The sequence below is a fragment of the Amblyraja radiata genome, chromosome 4 (assembly GCF_010909765.2).
Source record: "Amblyraja radiata isolate CabotCenter1 chromosome 4, sAmbRad1.1.pri, whole genome shotgun sequence".
NCBI classification, from domain to species: domain Eukaryota; kingdom Metazoa; phylum Chordata; class Chondrichthyes; order Rajiformes; family Rajidae; genus Amblyraja; species Amblyraja radiata.
In genome coordinates, this window is record NC_045959.1 from 73,622,730 (window position 1) to 73,641,409 (window position 18,680).

The following is an 18,680-nucleotide window of genomic DNA, read 5'->3' on the forward strand; positions in this document are numbered from 1 at the left end:
TCTCTCTCCCCCCTCTCTCTCCCCCCTCTCTCTCTCCCCCCTCTCTCTCCCCCCCCCCCCTCCCTCCCCCTCTCCTCTCCCCCCCTCTCCTCTCCCCCCCTCTCCTCTCCCCCCCCTCTCCTCTCCCCCCTCTCCTCTCCCCCCCTCTCCTCTCCCCCCCTCTCCTCCCCTCTCCTCCTCCACTCTCCTCTTCCCCCCCCTCTCCTCCCCCCCCCCTCATGCCCCTCTCTGTGTCTCTGTCTCTGTCTCTGCCCCTTCTCTCTCTGCCCACACTCTCTAACCCTGCCCCTCCCCCTCCCTCTCTTGATGTGACTGCAAGTTGGGGGCTATGCGTCAGTAGATAGGGTGGTTATGGGGTAAAAGGAGCAAATTAATATAATATCATGGGGGGTAATTAGCGTGAGTGCGGGGGGGGGGGATAGTTAGTGTGTGTGACTGCATGCCGCCTCCCCCCCCCCCCCACAACCGCACGTTGGGGGAACAGACCCAACGGGTCTGCACTTGGTCTAGTATATATATATATATATATTCACAATTATTGATACACACATACTCAAAAAACAAACATTAGTAGTGCCATAATAATAATAATAAAAATAATAATAATAATAATAATAATAATAATAAAAATAAAAATAATAATAATAATAATAATAGTCTATTGTAGTTCGAAGCTTATTTGAGGGTGTCGTGACGTCCTGAATCTGGACGTTACGGTTTTCAGGTTCTTGTACCTTCTTCCCGATAGCAGGGGTGAAATGAATGTGTGGCCAAGATGGTGTGGCTCTCTGGTGATGCTGCCTGCCTTTTTGAGGCAGCGACTCCGATAAATCCCTTCGATGGTGGGGAGGTCAGAGCCGGTGATGGACTGGGCAGTGTTCACAGATTTTTGCAGTCTTTTCCGTTCCTGGACATACAAGTTGCCGAATCAGGCCGTGATGCAGCCAGTCAATATCCTCTCTACTGTACACCTGTAGAAGTTCAAGAGAATCCTCTCTGACATACCAAAACTCCGTAATCTTATCAGGAAGGAGAGAAGTTGATGTGCTTTATTTATAATTGAATCAGTGTGCTGGGTCCAGGAAAGATCTTCGGAAATACGCACGCCCAGGAATTTGAAGTTTTTGACTCTCTCCACCATCGTCCCATTGATATAAACAGGATTGTGTGGCCTCATCCTTCCTCTTCCATGGTCCACAATCAGTTCCTTGGTTTTACTAATATTGAGAATCATGTACCATTGGTCAATCGGTCGATCTCACTTCTATACTCTGACTCATCACCATCTGCATTTCGTCCGACAGTGGTGTTGTCGGCGAACTTGAAGATGGAGTTCGCACTGCGTCCGGCTACACAGTATAGAGTGAGGCTCTTATCTCCGAGAGAAAGGAGGCTTCGTCAGTTCCAAGTTCCAAGTTCGCAGAAGAAAGTCGAGACGGTGCAGGTGCAGAAAACCTCCCACACCACACGAAAGCCAGATTGGCCTGGCCAGCACCTGGCCTGGTTTTTCTCCCCACTTTTGGTGCGCCGCAGTTTCCTGACAGGTTGCCAGCCACAGACGTGGGAGCTACGCAGTCTGCTGATAAGACTGCTCTCAGTCCCAAAACAAGCAGAACGTTTTAAAATAAATCTCTGCAACGTCGCAGCGTTTCACAAGGATGTTGATAGTACTGCTGCATCTCCTCCGAATTAAAAAAAGATGTTTAAACTCACTCGTTTTTGTGTTTGGACGGGAGCTCCGCAACACCACACCTCCTTGTGTAACCAACTTTTTTTTGCATCAAAAATAATTTATTTAAATTCCAACATGATACAAAAACCAAAAAAAAATAAAAACCGTTGGTGACACGCCCACCACCATATTACAGAATCGCCAATTAAATTAAATTACAAACATTAAATCACAAACAACGTTATGTTACAAATAACACCACCCCCTTTAATACCACCCGGGCGTGGACGTAACCCTGGTAAATGGGCAAGCATCTGGCTCGGGCAAAGCCCTCTTCCGCCTGGCACCTTGACTCGCGGATGACCAACTTGGCCAGGCCTAGGAGCAACCCAACCAGGACATCAGTCTGACCACCCTCCATCGGTCTGAAGAAGGGTTTCGGCCTGAAACGTTGCCTATTTCCTTCGCTCCATAGATGCTGCTGCACCCGCTGAGTTTCTCCAGCACCTTTGTTTACCTTCGATTTTCCAGCATCTGCAGTTCCTTCTAAAACACTTTGTTTACTCTACTGCGAAATCTCCTCAAGGTATGCCTACTTTGAAGAAGTTCTCCTCCTCCCTCCGAAGACAGTTTTACAACCTCCTCTCTAACTGCTCCCCCTCTGTGATTCCCCCTTCCCTCCAACTCCACGACCACATCCTAACCCAGACCTGATACCACAGCCACATTTGCTTCCTCGGGACATGCCTGCGCCTCCATCTCATACGTCATGGCTTCCAGCTCCAGTTCCCTACCTCCCAGTTCGGACCCAAGCCGGACTATCGATATCGACTGGTTATCTACCGCCATACACACAATTCTCCCACCGGGCACTGAGATCTACCCTGGCTGCGATGCGCCGGCACCAGCAGGACCTCACATTGACTCTCCCGAAACTTCAGGCCTCACTCACCCAGACCTGCAACAGATCCCAACTCTACTTCATCCGCAGGAAATTCCACCTCTTCAATGAATGATTCCTGGCCCACCTTAACTCCACCAAGGACCTGAAACTAGCCCGCCTCCAGGCCGCTCCTGCCACCGACACTCAGCAACTCGACCGCCTGCAGGCCCCGGGCCCCAACTCTGGCCCGCGCTGCCTGCCCGAGCCCCGCGACGCCATCTTTGCCACGGAGAGCAGCTCCAGGACTCACCAGGACGCCGCCTTCGCCAACCTCCACATCGATGCTGCCGCCGACCTTCATCGCCTATCGATGATGCCCAGACTCCCCGTCCCCGATTCCTCTGACTATCGCCACCATAACGCGACCGCCGAACCTCGCCGCCCCACGGGACCGCACCGCACCGGGCCCATCCAACATTCCCGCTGCACTGGGCACGCCGAAAATCGCAGCCGCACCCGGCCCATCCAACTTCGCCGTCGCACTGGGCCCATCCAACATCGCCATCGCACCGGGCCCATCTAACATCGCCGCCGCACCCGGCCCATCTAACATCGCCGCCGCACCCGGCCCATCTAACATCGCCGCCGGACCGGACCTACCGAACATGGGTGCCGGACCGGGCCTCTCCATACATGGCCTCCGCACCGTGTCCTACTCACCTCGTCACCTCACCGCGCCACCCCACCGACCATCCGCCCACCGGGACCTCCCACGCATCGCCTGCCGACCCGGACTCTACTGCCCGTGGACTCCTACCATCGGGTCTGCCGACCCTCGCCACTCCACTGCCCTCCAGCAGACCGCAGCCATCGCCTTACCTGCAGCCTGGACTCAGCACCGGGCCTGAAGCCTCCATGCTGCTAACTCCCACTGCCCTGTGTTTGACTGCACTGGGTCCTAGTGCTAGTCTCCCTAACCCTGGTAACCTCAGTGACCCCTACATCAGTCTGAAGAAGGGTTTTGGCCCGAAATATTGCCTATTTCCTTCGCTCCATAGATGCTGCTGCACCCGCTGAGTTTCTCCAGCACTTTTGTCTACCAACCAGGACATCTTTGGCTCTGCCTGCTCCCTAGATCACATCACCAGTCCTTCGGTCACTGACAGCAGAGCCACTCCTCCCCCTACGGACCCTAGGTGGAGTGGTCCTTGGCTGCAAGGGATGGTCTATTGGTCCCTCTACACTCAACAGGAACAACGCTGCTCTTGGTCTTGACCTCCTTCCCCAGGTCATCATAGAAGGATCTGAGCTGACGCCAGTCGTTCCCCTTCACCCCCTGCACCTCCTTGCCCCTCCCCCTCCTTTTGAGGATGAGGTTCAGCGAGCTGGTGAGCCCGTGTAAGTTTGGCCACTGGAGGGAGGCCAGTCTGGGCCGATATTGGACTCCTTCGGTGGCCTGGATGAACTCGCGGATTTCCTCCACTGGGATGAGTGGAGTGGCTTTGGGGGGAGCGAGAACATCCATTGACTCATTGTTCGAGGAGTCCCTTTCCACCCACTCACTGCAGGTGGAGTCACCATCCTCCGTCCCCGTACACACCCTTAAGGGCCTGTCCCACGAGCATGCGACTGCATGCGGCAAGCACGATCTAATGTGGTCGCTTGAGCTGTATGGCCTCACGGGGCTGGTCCCACTTCGATCGCCGGAGTTGTGCGGAGCTGGTCTCCGAAAAGTTGACACTGTCCAAACGGCCTGCTGGCCCGCAGCCGCATTGAGGCCATACGCACTGCCTGGACGGGCGTGCGCAGCGTCTCGACGACGTAGGCAGCATCTTGATGCAGTACGCAGCGTCTTGATGCCGTACGTCACGCGCGAACTTCCCGCGGACTTCGCTCGAGCTTCACGTCAATTCGTACAGGATCACTCGACCTCCGCGCGGCCCCCGCTTCCGGTTTAGTCGCGCTCGCCGCATGCAGCCGCATGCTGATGGGACAGGCCCTTTAGTGCTCGATACTCCCGCCGCACCCTGTGCCTCTGCCTCACCCGCTGGTCTCTCCTCCGCCTCAGTCCCAACCCTGGGGCCAGTGGCAGAGGGGCCTTCCCCAGATGTACCCGGGGAGTCAAGACCATGGAGAGTGGGGGCCTCTATCCCTCCTGCAGTTAGGTCCAGAGTGGACTGGTGCACCAGACTCAGGGAGTCCCTCTGGAGCCAGGTCCTGAGGGAGAGAAGGGGTGGTTCCCCCAACCCCCTCCCCGTTTACAGCCTCTAACTCCAGAGGCGTGTTCTGCGCCTCGTCCTGGGTGGGTTGCTGCTGGGCTTCCTCGGGTGCCTGATGCGGGACTCCCACCCAACAGGAATCTCCTCCTGCTCCAAATCACCCCATCGCCATCCTCCCCAGAATCCCCTCCAGAACATGGGACCGGGGACCGAGGCCCGAATCAGGGGGCAGGAGTCTTCCTCCACCACAGTACTCCCCTCCGCCCCTGGATGATTCCTGTTTGTTCCCCTTCAGCTCCTCCCTAGAGAGATTCCTTCTTCTCTTTTTCGATGGGGAGGAGCTCACAGACTCTGAGGATCACCTGAGCAACCTTCCTCTGCGGCACCCCCTCCTCCCACCGGTCCGCTCCGCCCCTGGCTGGATTATGGGGCTTGTAGACTCCCTAACGGGAGGTGACGGGATGGGTGGAACGTACTCCGGGGGATTTGTTCCCCATGTGTTTCATCTTCTTTGACACCTTGCCCCCCTTCTTCTGACTCTCCCCACCCGCAACCCCAGGGTTCCCCGATTCAACTACACGGGGGGTGGGAGTTGGGGGGGGGGGGAGGGGGTTAGTCGCACCAGAGGTGTCCTCCGCCCAGGATTTGGGGCAATTCCTCCGAATATGCCCCACTTCCTTACAGGAATGGCACCTTGGGTGCTCCGATATCCAGAAGACAGTAAAATGACACCCATCCTGCTGGACACAGAAGCGCCCGTCAACTACCTCCCCCTGGTCCAGCAACATTGTCAGCTGGCGCAGGATGGAAATCACGCGCCGCGGATCCTTTTTGCGGAAGCTCTGGGATATCGGGGTGACATCCGTGAGTACCTTCCCCAGGGTGTGAAGGAGGGGAAGAAGGGCCTCATTTGTGATGCAGGGCGGGACGTAGTACAGGACCACCCGCTGCGTGGTGGTCGTCAAAGGCTCGACCTGCAGGAATGTTGCCCCCACTGAGATCCCTTTACTCACGGCCGCGTTCACCCCCTCAACGGACTTGAGGAAGGAAAGGCCTTCCCAAATATCCTGCCCACATACAGGATGCCTACGGGCTTGGCAGGCACGGCCACGGCAGCCGCACAGTCCTCCAGGTTCATCTGGGGGGGGGGGGGAAAGTAGCACCTTATCCAGATGAGGGAGAGAAAGGTAGTGGGTACATCGGTCTCCTGAGCCAGGTAGACCAGGTCCCAGACCAGATGGATATTGTTCTGGATGGATCGGCCTGGGACCGTGTAAGACTGGTGAGGGTGTATCACTTGGGACAGCACTGGGCCTAGACAGTTGGCCATTGCCTTGGCAAAGACCTTGTAGTCGGTACAAAGGAGGGATACCGGATGCCAGTTTTTTAGACGGGGGAGATCGCCCCTCTTTAGCAGAAGGACCACGACAGCCCTTCACCAAGACAGGGGCATCTCTCCGGTCGCCAGGCTCTCCCTCAGTACCATGGTGTAGTCCTCCCCCAGGATGCCCCAGAAAGTACGGAGGAACTCTGCTGTCAGTCCGTCCAGGCCAGGGGATTTGCCCCTTCGGATCTGAGGGCCGCAGTCAGTTCATCCAGTGTCAGGGGGGCATCCAGACGCTCGACACCCTCCGGGTCGACCATGGCTAGACCTTGCCACAGATCACTGCACTCGTCCCCGCCGGAACTATCCGGTGAGAACAAGGTCCCATAAAAGGAACGAACCACTGTGTTGATGTCCTCTGGTTCAGTGACGGAGGAGTCATCATCAGCGAGCAGCTCCACTAACTGCTGACGGACTCCCCGCCACTTCTCCAGCGAGTAGAAGAAGAGTGAACGCGGTCCAAATCGTGCAGCAATTGGATCCGCGACCTCACGTATGCGCCTCGGGATTGCTCCAACTGTAGCTCCATCAGTGTGTCCTTCTTCTCCTGGTATTCCCTCCAGAGGATCATGTCCCCGACGGTCTGACTTAGACACAAATCCAAATCGAGCAGCTCGCTCCCGAGCTGTCTGATCTTGGAATCGCGACCCTTGGTCGACCCTTTAGTGTACTCCTGACAGAAACTCTGGATGTGGGCCTTGCCCACGTCCCACCATAGCCACAGGGAGTGAAATCCTCCCTGCTTCCCCTTCCAGGTATTCCATAACCTCTCAAATGAGCCCCGGAAGCGGCGATCCTCCAGCAGCCGGATGTTAAAGTGCCAGTACGATTACCCACCCCTCGTGCGCAGTGGGGTAAACTCTGCCCACACCAGTTGGTGGTACGAGAACGGCACCAGCAGCTTGGAGGATGCCGAGACGCGGGAGACGTACGCCCGAGAAATGTACAGGCAGTCGATGCGAGACCCGCCCCCCTCTGACCTCCTGGAGAAGGCACTAGAGTCGGGGTGGAGGTTCCTCCAAGTGTCTACCAAGTCAAAGGAGCCCACAAACTCCTTCAATTTCTTCACTGACACCGACACCTGGCCGCGATGGATACCGGGACGGTCATCTTCCACAAGGGTGCAGTTGAAATCACCCCCGAGGATCACGCAGTCGCCAGGGTCGATGGAGTTCAGCAGGGTAGACACCTCCCGGAACAGGCGCATCTGCAACACGGCGAGCTTGGGGGCGTACACGTTGACAAAATGCAACGGCACGCCATCCAGGCGCACGGCCAAGTGAAGCAAGCAGCCTGGCACCAGTTCCTGGACCTTTAGGATCTCTGGCCAGAAATTCGGGTCCAACAAAATGGCCACCCCACTGGAAATGGAGCTGAGGTGGCTCATGAAGTCCTCGCCACTGCACTCCAGGAACCAGGTGGACTCGTCTCATGGGGTGTTGTGGGTTTCCTGCAGGAAGCTCACCGCATAATTCCCATTCCTCAGGGTTGAGAGATGGTTAAACCTGCGGAGAGGCCTCCTGTTGCCATTTATGTTGTAACTGGCTATGGTGATCGCCATGTCAGGAGTACACTAGATCCCCTCACCCGTCCCCTGGTTGCTGACAGCAGAGCTGCTCCCCCCCCCACGGACCCTGGGTGGATTGGTGGTGGGCCTTACTTTCCGGATCTTGGCTACAAGGGACGCTCTACTGCACCCTCTACCCTCCGCAGGAACGACGCTGCTCTCAGCCTTGGCGTCCCTTTGCAGGTCGTCCAAAAAGGACCTGAGCTGACACCGGTCGTTCCCTTTCACCCCATTCACCCCCTTGCCCTTCCCCCTCTTTTTGAGGATGACATTCAGCGAGCTGGTGAGCCCTTGTACGTTCGGCCACCAAAGGGAGGCCAGTCTGGGCCGATGTTGGGCTCACTCGGTGGCCACAATGAACTCGCGCATCTCCTCCACTGGAATGAGTGGAGTGGCGTCAGGGGGGGTGAGAACATTCAGTGGCTCATTGTCCAAGGAGTCCCCTTCCACCCGCTCACTGCAGATAGAGTCACCATCCCGATCCCCACCCTTTGGCAGGTGGCTGGCAAGTCTGTGAACTGCGAGAGAAACAGGTTGCAGGGAACTCCTTGGTGCGACCGGAGGGCAACACCGACCGCCACTTGGTGTCTGGACTGTGGACCAGGGCGAGGAAGTGCAGGGTGTGGAGGAGGAGCCCGCACATAACCAGCTTTTTTTTTTTTTTTTTTTTTTTTTTTTTTCAAAAATATTTATTCAAATATTAAAATTGTATTTACAATACAATAAAACAAAACACCACCATAATGCAAGATCAACAATTATGCTAATCAACTGCTAAACAACTATATTACAATCCTTGTCAAGGATACATTCAACCTCCCTCGGTGCCCAGCGGTCGCGGAACTCCCTCAGGGTGCCCGTAGACAGGGCGTATTCCCTTTCCAACCGCACCCGGGCACGGACGTATCCCCGGAAAAGGGGCAGGCAGCCGGCTCAGGTAGAGCCCTCCACCGTCTGGCGCCGTGACTCGCGGATGGCCAGCTTGGTCAGGCCCAGGAGCAACCCAACCAGCACATCTTCAGCCCTACCCTCTCCCCTACGCACAGGGTGTCCAAAGATGAGGATGGTGGGTGAAAAATGCAGCCAGAAGGCAAGGAGCAGCCCCTTTAGATATTCAAACAGTGGCTGCAGCCTCACGCACTCCATGTGCACATAACCAGCTTGGAGGGGATGATGGTTTTGAACACCGGGCTGTAGTCTATAAACAACAGCCTGATGTAAGTGTTTTTATTGTCCAAGTGATCCAGTGTGGAACGGAGAGCCAGTGAGGTCACATTCTCCGTTGACCTGTTGTGATGGTAGGCAAACTGTAGTGGGTCGAGGTTCTTTTTGAGGTAGGAGTTGATATGCACCATAACCAACCTCTCAAAAGCAGTTCATCACCACGGACATTAGTGCCACTGGTCGATAGCTGTTGAAGCACGTCACCTTACTCTTCTTGGGCACCAGTATTAAATCATGAGAGGAATAGATTAGGTAGACGCACAGTCTCTTGCCCAGAGTAAGGGAATTGAGAACCAGTGGGCATAGGTTTAATATGACGGGGGAAATAGTGTATGGAATGAGGTGCCAAAGGAGATAGTTGAGGCAGGGACTTTCGCAGCATTTAAGAAGCAATTAGACAGGTACATGGGTAGGACAGGTTTAGAGGGATATGGCCCAAACGCAGGTTATAGGGACTAGTGTAGATGGGACATGTTGGTCGGTGCGGGGAAGTTGGGCCAAAGATCCTGTTTCCACACTGTATGACTCTATGACTCTAACTGATGCAGTGGCTGAAGAAATGTTCATTATTCTGGGCACTTCATTCGAAAAACAATGTGCTAGAAGATTTGTCAGGAACTGCGATGTTTTGTTTAGAGGATTGACAAGGCTTATATTGTTACTGTGGAATAGAGGAGGATGAGAAATGATTTAATCAGGTGTGTACAACTAAACTGAAACCATGGTTTGAGGCCTTATCTTGGGTGAAGAGGTGAAACCAATTCCCTTGCAGTGAGTTTAAAGTAATTGGTAAAAGAAATAGAGGGGAATTGATGAAGAAAAACAATTTCACCGATAGAGTGCTGGGGTTCTGGATTTCAGTGATGTCGCCAGAGACCCGAGTTCAATCCTGACTACGGGTGCTGTCTGTACGGAGTTTGTACGTTCACTCTGTGACTGCCTGGGTTTTCTCTGGGTACTCCGGTTTCCTCTCGCACTCCAAAGATGTACAGGTGTGTAGGTTAATTGGCTTCAGTAACATTGTAAATTATTCTGTGTGTGTGGGATAGCGCTAGTGTACGAGGTGATCACTGGTCGGTGTGGACTCGATGGACCAAAGAGCCAGTTTCCGCGCTGTGCCTCTGCAGTCTAAAGTAAAGTCTAAAGTCTATGGTATCAGTATCTGAAATGGTGTTTAGGTAGAAATATTCATCACATTTAAAAATTGCATGGACAGGTAATCCATGGCGATCCCATAGATTGCAAGTTTGCAGCCTGAGGGGAGAGAGTTAAGATCTGTCTAAATATTTTATTTTCATCAAGTGGAATGTCCTTTTTGTGTCCCATCTATTTACACATAACTAAAACTCTGATCTTGTTATCTTCCGGTTTGTGCGGTCTTTCTATTTGCGCAAAAATGGTTTGCGATAGCGCTATGATTTTTCGCCAGTTCACTCACCGTTCTCCTGTGTTGCGAGTGCGCCAAGTTTTTTTCCGATCAGTTGGATGTCGTAAAAGTTAGCGAGGTTTAAAAATCTTAAAAACTGCATGCGCAGATCGATCTCTTCTCCTGCCTGGTCCGCGCGGTCTCCCCCCCTGTCACTCCCCGGGTGCGGTCCGCCCCTTCCTGCGCCATCGCGTCTTTACTGGAGTTGAGGATGGCCGACAGAGGACTTTTGGAGGGACCCAAAGCAGCCCAGCCCCAAGCAGCCCCGCCCCAAGCAGCAGTCCCACCCCAAGCAGCCCCACCCCAAGCAGCAGCCCCACCTCAAGCAGCAGCCCAGCATCGGAAACCTGACCCAGCCCAGCGTGGGAGACCCAGCCCAGCCCAGAGTCGGAGACCCAGCGCAGCCCAGAGTCGGAGACTTAGCCCGGCCCGGAGTCTGAGATGTCGCCAAATGGAATGCGGAGACTCTGATCCAGGCTGAGCAGAACGACCTGCAACCAGCGCGCGCTGTGAGTCCCCATCGCATTACCAATTCCAGCCACTACCCCTCTGGTCCCTCTCGCTGGCTCCTCACCCCCGCCCCCGCGATGCCCCCCTCTCCCCCCCCCCATGGCTCTTCCCCCATCCTTTTTCCGAGCTCACTCCCCCCGCCCACACCCACCCCCCCACACACCCACCCCCACACACCCACCCCCCCCCCCCACACACCCACCCCCCACACCACCCACACCCACACACCCCCCCACCCCACACACCCCACCACATATACCACTCCCCCACAGCCCCCCTCCCCTCACACCAGTGAAGTGTGGTGAGGTCAATGGCTGGGGAGGCACTGGCTTCTACCCCATCCTAACTTAGTTGTGTGTGTGTTACTTGTCTGTGCGTGATGTGTGTCTGTTAGTTGTCTCTGCGTGATGTGTCTGGGAGGAAAGGAGAGAAGGGAGGGAGGGAGAGAAGGGAGGAGGGAGAGAAGGGAGGAAGGAGAGAAGGGAGGGAGGGAAGTAGAGAAAGAAGGGAGGGAGGGAAGGAGAGAAAGAAGGGAGGGAAGGAGAGAAGGGGAAAGACAGAGAGGAAGGAGGGAGGGAAGGAAGGGAAGAAAGGAAGGGAGGGAGAGGGCCGGGGTCCTGAGCCAAGAGTAGTTTACTCCAGTGCGGGGCCCAATTGAAAGCTCTCAGCGGCCCAGAGCCTCCGAATCGGCTGCTACGAATCAACCTACGTCAGCGCCACCCGCAGTGGAACTCAGTACTGCGCCGCTGCTGCTGAAGCTAGCTAACGTGGAGGGAGAGCGAGGGCTCAAGACATGCCCCCTCAGTGAGGCAGACGTGATAGCTGCCTCCCCTGCTGCTTTTTCATTGCAGTTTTATGAAGAGACCAGCGAGCCTAAATTTAATATATTTATATGTGAAATAAGTTACCTGGGCTATGGAAGGCGAGGACATGTAATGAAGGGGTTTACAAACATTGGTGACATACCGAGAGATAGTAACAGGCACACACTTATTGTCCGCGCTCCATGCAGTTTCTGAGGGGATGCGCAATCAGAGGGGAGGCTCAGCTCGCCGCTGCCTCACCTCTCATCTTTCCCTGTATTTGCAGCAGAGCTGTGCAAATTTGGCAATTTTGACTATAATAATGATTGGATTCATATGGAAATTACATTTATAACACAGATCAGTGGAAAAATCTTTATATTTATTTTATTTTATTATTATTTTTCTTTACTTTTCTTAACAGCTATTTTCATTGGGAGTATGACAGATGAGGCATACACACCCTGCCACACACCCCACCCCTCCCCTTCTCCCCTCCCCTTCTCCCCTCCCACACATGAAAAGGAGGGGGAGGGGAGTGTTCGGGGATGAGGGGAAATGACCGCGCCTGCATAGTTAGGGGCTATGAGTGAGTGGTGGAATTTTGCGTTGCGGGAACGGGTTGTGTTGGGGGAACGGGTGAGTGGTGGAATATTGCGTTGGGGAAATGGTTGCGTTGGGTACCAGGCCTCCCGTGTGACTTGGACCCAATGGGTCTCACTTAGTCTAGTAGGTTCCTAAGACTCAGCAATTGTATGAATAAAAATTTGCGTCTGTGCTCAGACGGGACGTCAAAGGACGAGAAGCTGAAGCCAAGAAGTGGAAGCCAAGATACCAAAAGTACATCACGCCGAAAAGCCAAGATACCGAAATAACATCACGCCAAAAAGACAAGATACCGAAAGTACATCACGTCGAAAGATCACAAAGCCGAAAGTGCATCACGCCGAAAGGATATGAACCTGAACAGACACCATGCCACAAAGACAAGACGCAGAATGGACATGACGTCGAAAAGCCGCTGAACGGACATGACGTCACCGGGGATGGGATTTTTTCTAGACCTTGTCAGCGATTGGTCCAGACCCCCGCATCCATCACATCACTGCCTGGGGGGAGACGGGAGGGGGGGGTAGCTTGAGCTTGTGTTTGTAAAATGGTGGCAGTGACTCCAAGCTGCTGTGATTGCCACAGAGGCAGTGATGTGATGGACCCCACGGGGGTCTGGATCAATCGCTGACCTTTGTCGATGACTGTAGACAAAAATGCCAGAGAAACTCAGCGGGTGAGGCAGCTTCTATGGAACGAACGAATAGGTGATGTTTCGGGTCGAGACCCTTCTATAGGTGACATTTCTGGTTGAGACCCTTGTCGATGACTGACAAGGTGTCGGACCAATCCCGTCCCCGGAGACATACAAATTACAACAATTTAACTATTTCAAAATATAACAAGGTACAACAATTCTTGCAGCAAATATAGATTTTTTTAAAGTGTTTCAGCGTTTCATACCTATTTATCATTTCGGCTTCATGTGCGTTCAGCGTCAGATTGTTTATCGGCTTAAAATCTGACGGGGAATGAACATGACGTCGAAAAGCCTCTATGGCAATCGCAGCAGCTTGGAGTCATTGACACCATTTTACAAACACAAGCTCAAGCTCCCCCCCACCCTCCCGTCTCCCCCCAGCCAGTGATGTGATGGACGCGGGGGTCTGGACAAATCACTGACCTTTGTCGATGACTGACAAGGTATCAGACCAATCTCGTCTCCGGCTTTTCTATGTCATGTCCATTCTGCGTCTTGTCTTTGCGGCATGATGTCCATTCGGGTTCGTATCCATTCGACGTGATGCACTTTGGGCTTTGTGTTCTTTCGGCGTGATGTACTTTTGGTATCTTGGCTTTTCGGTGTGATGTACTTTTGGTATCTTGGCTTTTCGGCGTGATGTACTTTCGGTATCTTGGCTTTTCGGCGTGATATACTTTCAGTATCTTGGTTTCCATTTCTTGGCTTCGGCTTCTCGTCCTTCGACGTCCTGTCCGTGTACCATTTCCGACGCTAGGTAGAACTAAAATTAAATTAAATGACTTTCCCCACAGGAAGTGGATGGTTCCTTGATGAAGTCATCATTAACTATGAAGAGAATGGCGTAAAACATGAAGATTTGTTCACTTGCGACAGGTATTGTTTGTATTTTTTTTAAATCCTGATTTACAGTATTTTAGGCACCACAGTGGCCCAGAATTTACAGTTGTAATGAGACAAAAACCGGTAGCCCTCACCATAATGTTTCTAAAATAGATTGTAACTTTTGGTGATAACATGTTGGGTTGGTAGTAATATAATGAGTTTTAACTGAGATTAATTTTTACTTTATTTATTGCATTTTCATGAATTTGCAGGTGGTTAGCTTTAAATCAGGATGATCACAAAACTGAAAGGGAACTGATAGCAAAATGTGAGTATAAGGAATGTTTTTCTAAATATTTAATTGTTGTTACCATTGGATGACCCATGACGAAAGCTAACAAAATAAATGTTTTTATTTGTATTGATGCACAATACGTAAGGTACATTATACTTGTATAAAACCTAGTTTCCAGAAGAGGGATTATGTGTATATTTGAACGCCAAAGAGAAATTGGTAATTGTACTAAAATAGTTTATCTATATCTATCTCTCTATACATAACTAAAACTCTCATCTTGTTATCTTCCGGTTTGCATCGTTTTTACTTTTGCGCAAAAACGGTACGCGATAGCGCTACGATGTTTCGCCACCTTACTCAACGTTGTCATGTACTGCAAATGCACCAAGTTTTGTTCCAATCGGTGGTATATTTTAAAAGTTATTAAGGTTTAAAAATATTTTAAAACGCACATGCATAGATTGGTCTCCTCTCCTGTCAGTCATGGCCGGGATGGCGATGCCCCTTCCGGCAACATCGCCATACAGATTGGCCGCCTCTGATGTCAGTCACCGGCCGCCGCCCGCTTCCCTGATGGCGCCCCCCTTCCTGCCGGCGGGTCCCACCTTCCTGCAGGTGCAGCCCGCCTGCCTGCCTACCTACTGGCGCGGCCTGCCTGCCTGCCTACCTACTGGCATGGCCCACCTGCCTACATGCCAGCGCGGCCTTGCTGACCGGGATCCCGAGACCTGGGCGCTGAGCCTTGCTCTGAGGCACATGAGAAAGGAGAGGAGCGGCAACCTTGTGATCATGGGGAGGTGAGGAGGGAGAGTGGGTGGATTGAGGGAGAGGAGGGGGTAGGGAGGGAGAGGGACAAAAGGGAATGTAGGGGAGGTGAGGAGGGAGAGTGGGGGAGGAAGGGGATAGAGGGAGAGGAAGGGGGTAGGGAGGGGAGAGGAGTTATGGAGGATGGGAGGGAGTGACTGAGGGTAGGGGAAAGGAGAGGTGAGGGAGGGTTTAGGGAGGGTAGGAGGAGAGGGGAAAGAAGAGGGAGGAGGTGAGAGTGGGGGAGGAGGGGGAATAGAGGGAGAGGATGGGGAGTGGGGGTGGTAGGGAGTGGGGAATTAAGGGAGAGGAGGGCAGTGGGGGAGATGAGGAGTGGGAAGGATAGAGGGAGGTGAGGAGTGGGGGAGGTGGGGATAGAGGGATAGGAGGGGGGTAGGGAGAGGAGTTATGGAGGGAGGGAGTGACTGAGGGTAGAGGAAAGGAGAGGGAGGGAGGTGAGGGAGGGATTGGGGGAGGGGAGGAGGAGAGGGGAAAGAAGAGGGTGGGTGAAGAGATTAAACATTAATAATTAATAATAAAACATTATCAATTAAACATGTGAATTAAATAACATACCAGAGCAAAAGGAGGCTACAGATTGTTGGTTATTGAGTAGAATAAGTAGTAGTATACTCGTGAAAAAAAGCAGTTTTTATGTCTGGTTGTGGCAACTTTGACAGTCCAGAGTCGCCTTCCAGAGGGAAGCGATTCAAAGAATTGTGGCCAGGGTGAGAGCGGTCAGAGATTATCTTACCCGCTCGCTTCCTGGCCCTTGCAGTGTACAGTTCGTCAATGGAGGGAAGGTTGCAGCCAATAACCTTCTCAGCTGATGGACGATCAGCCTCCGGATGTCGTGCTTGGTGGCTGAGCCAAACCAGACCATGATGGAGAAGGTGAGAACAGACTCTACGATGGCCGTATAGAATTGGACCATCATTGCCTGTGGCAGATTGTGCCTCCTCATCTGACGCAAGAAGTACATCCTCTGTTGTGCCTTTTTGACTGTGGAGTCGATGGTTGCCCCCCACTTAAGGTCCTTGGAGACGATGGTTCCCAGGAACTTAAAAGACTCCACAGATGTGACTGTGGTGTTGTTGATGGTGAGTGGGGTGAGGGGAGGGGGAGCTCTCCTAAAGTCTACATTCAATTCCACTGTCTTAAGAGCATTGAGCTCCAGGTTGGTGCAATGGCACCAGGATGCCAGCTGTGTCACTTCCTGTCTGTAGGCAGATTCCTCCCCATCCTGGATCAGTCCAATCAGTTGTGTCGTCTGCAAACTTGAGAAGCTTGACAGAGGAGTCAGTGGAGGTGCCGTCATTGGTGTAGAGAGAGGAGACGAGAGGAGAGTATCATTCATTCACCTTTAACCAATGCTTATCATACATTCTGTTCAAAACCTGCCATTACTCTCATTCATAGCTTCCTTCTTACAGAATCAAAGTGCATGGAATATAAAGGAGAGGTAGACAACTAGTCCCTATTCACCTGCAGATAAGAAAAATCAAAGAATATCCAGCAAAACAGAATGTGTGGCCCTCAATAATATGGAGATGGAGACCTCACAGCTACCCAGTGAATTGATTTCCACCTCATTCAACAAATTATAACGATTTCTGAGGTTCCATCTAGTAAAGTGTGATTGACTCTGCAGGAGGAATTTGATAGGTGCACAAAATTGCTGGGGAAACTCAGCGGGTGCAGCAGCATCTATGGAGCGAAGGAAATAGGCGACGTTTCGGGCCGAAACCCTTCTTCAGACTGAGGAATTTGATAGTCTCTCTCAAGAAGATAACAGAATGTTGCAAAGCATGTGCTCACTGTGAGAGGTTATGCGAGGGCATTGGCTGGGCTGTTGACCTTTAGTTTTGTCACACTGGCAAGAAGACCTAGATAGCGTGGATGGGGAGAGGATGTTTCCAGTAATGGGAGAGTCTAGGATCAGAGGGCACAGCCTCAGAATAAAATTCTCAGACGTACCTTTAGGAGGTAAGAAGGAATTTATTTTGCCAGAGGATGATAAATCTGTGGAATTCATTGCCATAGACAGCTGTGGAGGCCAAGTCTTATCGAGTCCACACACAAGATTAGAAGTTGTTCAGCCACAGCTGAACATGCTTCTTGGCATACTGTATGCATAATGGTGTCTGCCTTGTCGCTACTTGTGCTTCTTGTGCGTGGTGGTGGAATAATTGGTGGAAAGAGGGCCACAACATGAACACTCTTTCCTTGACCCCGGAGGCCAAGTAAGTGGGTATTTTTAAAGTGGAGATTGATAGGTTCTTGAATGTAAGGGCATCATAGGTTATGGGGAGAAGGTGGGAGAATGGGGTTGCGAGAGAAAAACAGATCAACCATAATCAAATGGTGAAGCAGAATCAATGGGCAGAATGGACAAATTCTGCTATGTCTTCTGATCTTATGATCATATCAGTATCATGCACTGACATGTGCCAAAATCTGCCCATGTTGCAGGAGGACAAACATTGATCATTTCTTCAACAGTCTGAAGAAGGGTCTCGAACCAAAAGGTCACCAATTCCTTTTTTCCAAAGATGCTGTCTGATCTGCTGAGTTACTCCAGCTTTTTGTGTCTATCTTCAACAGGAAATCTGTGCTTGCTGTCATTACTAATTCAATTATTCAATGACTTTGCTTCAAATTATAGATTCAAAGAGATTTTCCAGAAGAAACATTGGGACAGGCTGCTTGTTATGATCCAATTTATTATTTTTCCCTTAATTGGAGTACAAGCATTACTTACCTGCTTTCTTCAAGATCAAAGCTTAACCATTTACTTAGGAGGTTATTTTGCTTGGTTGGAGAGCCAGAGATGAATACCATCAATGGAATAGTGACCAAGAACAAGAGGAAATTCTCAGGAGATTTATTTATTACAGAGGGTTGTTAGAATGAGAACTGTGTTTGCCAGTGTGGCGCCACCCGGTGGTTAGGTCACTTACATAGAAACATACTGTGTGAACCCTTGGCAGTCGGTGGTAGGGTCACGTTATTGGGTAATGGTGGGAAGGAGTTGTCACAAGGATTAGGGGTGTGCCCTAGTATATGTAAGGAACCCCGGGTCAACCTTCCCCCATTCGCGTATGTGTTGTTCTCTTTGCTTTGGCAATAAAGATCTCATTGATTCACCACGCGTGGCTTGCTTATTCGCCCGCCATACCAGAAACAATTGCATCAGTTTGGATTGAATGGAAATTTGAAATGAAGGGAAATTCAGGGCATAAATAGTAAAGTGAATGCTGGCCAGTAAAGAGCTTGCACAGACCTATGTGCCATGTTGTAGAAACAAGGAACTGCAGGTACTAGTTTACGAAAGAATACAATGTGCTGGAGTAAAGCTGTGATTCAGGCAGGATCTCTGGAAAACATGGATAGATGACATTTTAGGTTGGGACCTACCAGAAACGTCACCTATACATCCATATTCTCCAGAGATGCTACTTGACCCGCTGAGGTACTCCAGCACATTGTGCCCTTTTTGTCTTTGGGGCAAATTGCTGTTTTCTGTCCACTGAACTTAAATGTTTCTCAGATGGATTCTCTGCAATTTCCTTTCCATGTCCTTTGTAACTCTCACAACTCTCAAAAATTGATATTTAGAAACATTCCAAATCTAATTTAAAATTATTTAAATTGTTTAAACAACTTAAGTATTTCCTAATCCATTAAACATTTCAAGATATGCATGATACCTAAAAATGCATTAAAAATTCAATAAACAAGCAATTGAGCAAAAAC

At 51.6% G+C, this 18,680-nt stretch overlaps 1 protein-coding gene across 1 annotated transcript in view; it reads left to right on the forward strand.

Annotated features, from left to right (window-relative positions):
• rp1 (RP1 axonemal microtubule associated) overlaps nt 1-16,162 on the forward strand; it is a gene marked incomplete at its 3' end in the record, with an annotated part of 207,287 nt that extends 191,125 nt beyond the window's left edge. Inside the window, exons 34-37 of the mRNA XM_033020391.1 lie at nt 5,459-5,706; nt 6,914-7,437; nt 14,095-14,143; nt 16,151-16,162. Of these exons, the coding sequence (XP_032876282.1) occupies nt 5,459-5,706; nt 6,914-7,437; nt 14,095-14,143; nt 16,151-16,162 (833 nt within the window). The remainder of the gene's footprint in view (nt 1-5,458; nt 5,707-6,913; nt 7,438-14,094; nt 14,144-16,150) is intronic.
• Between the last annotated feature and the right edge of the window lie 2,518 nt (nt 16,163-18,680).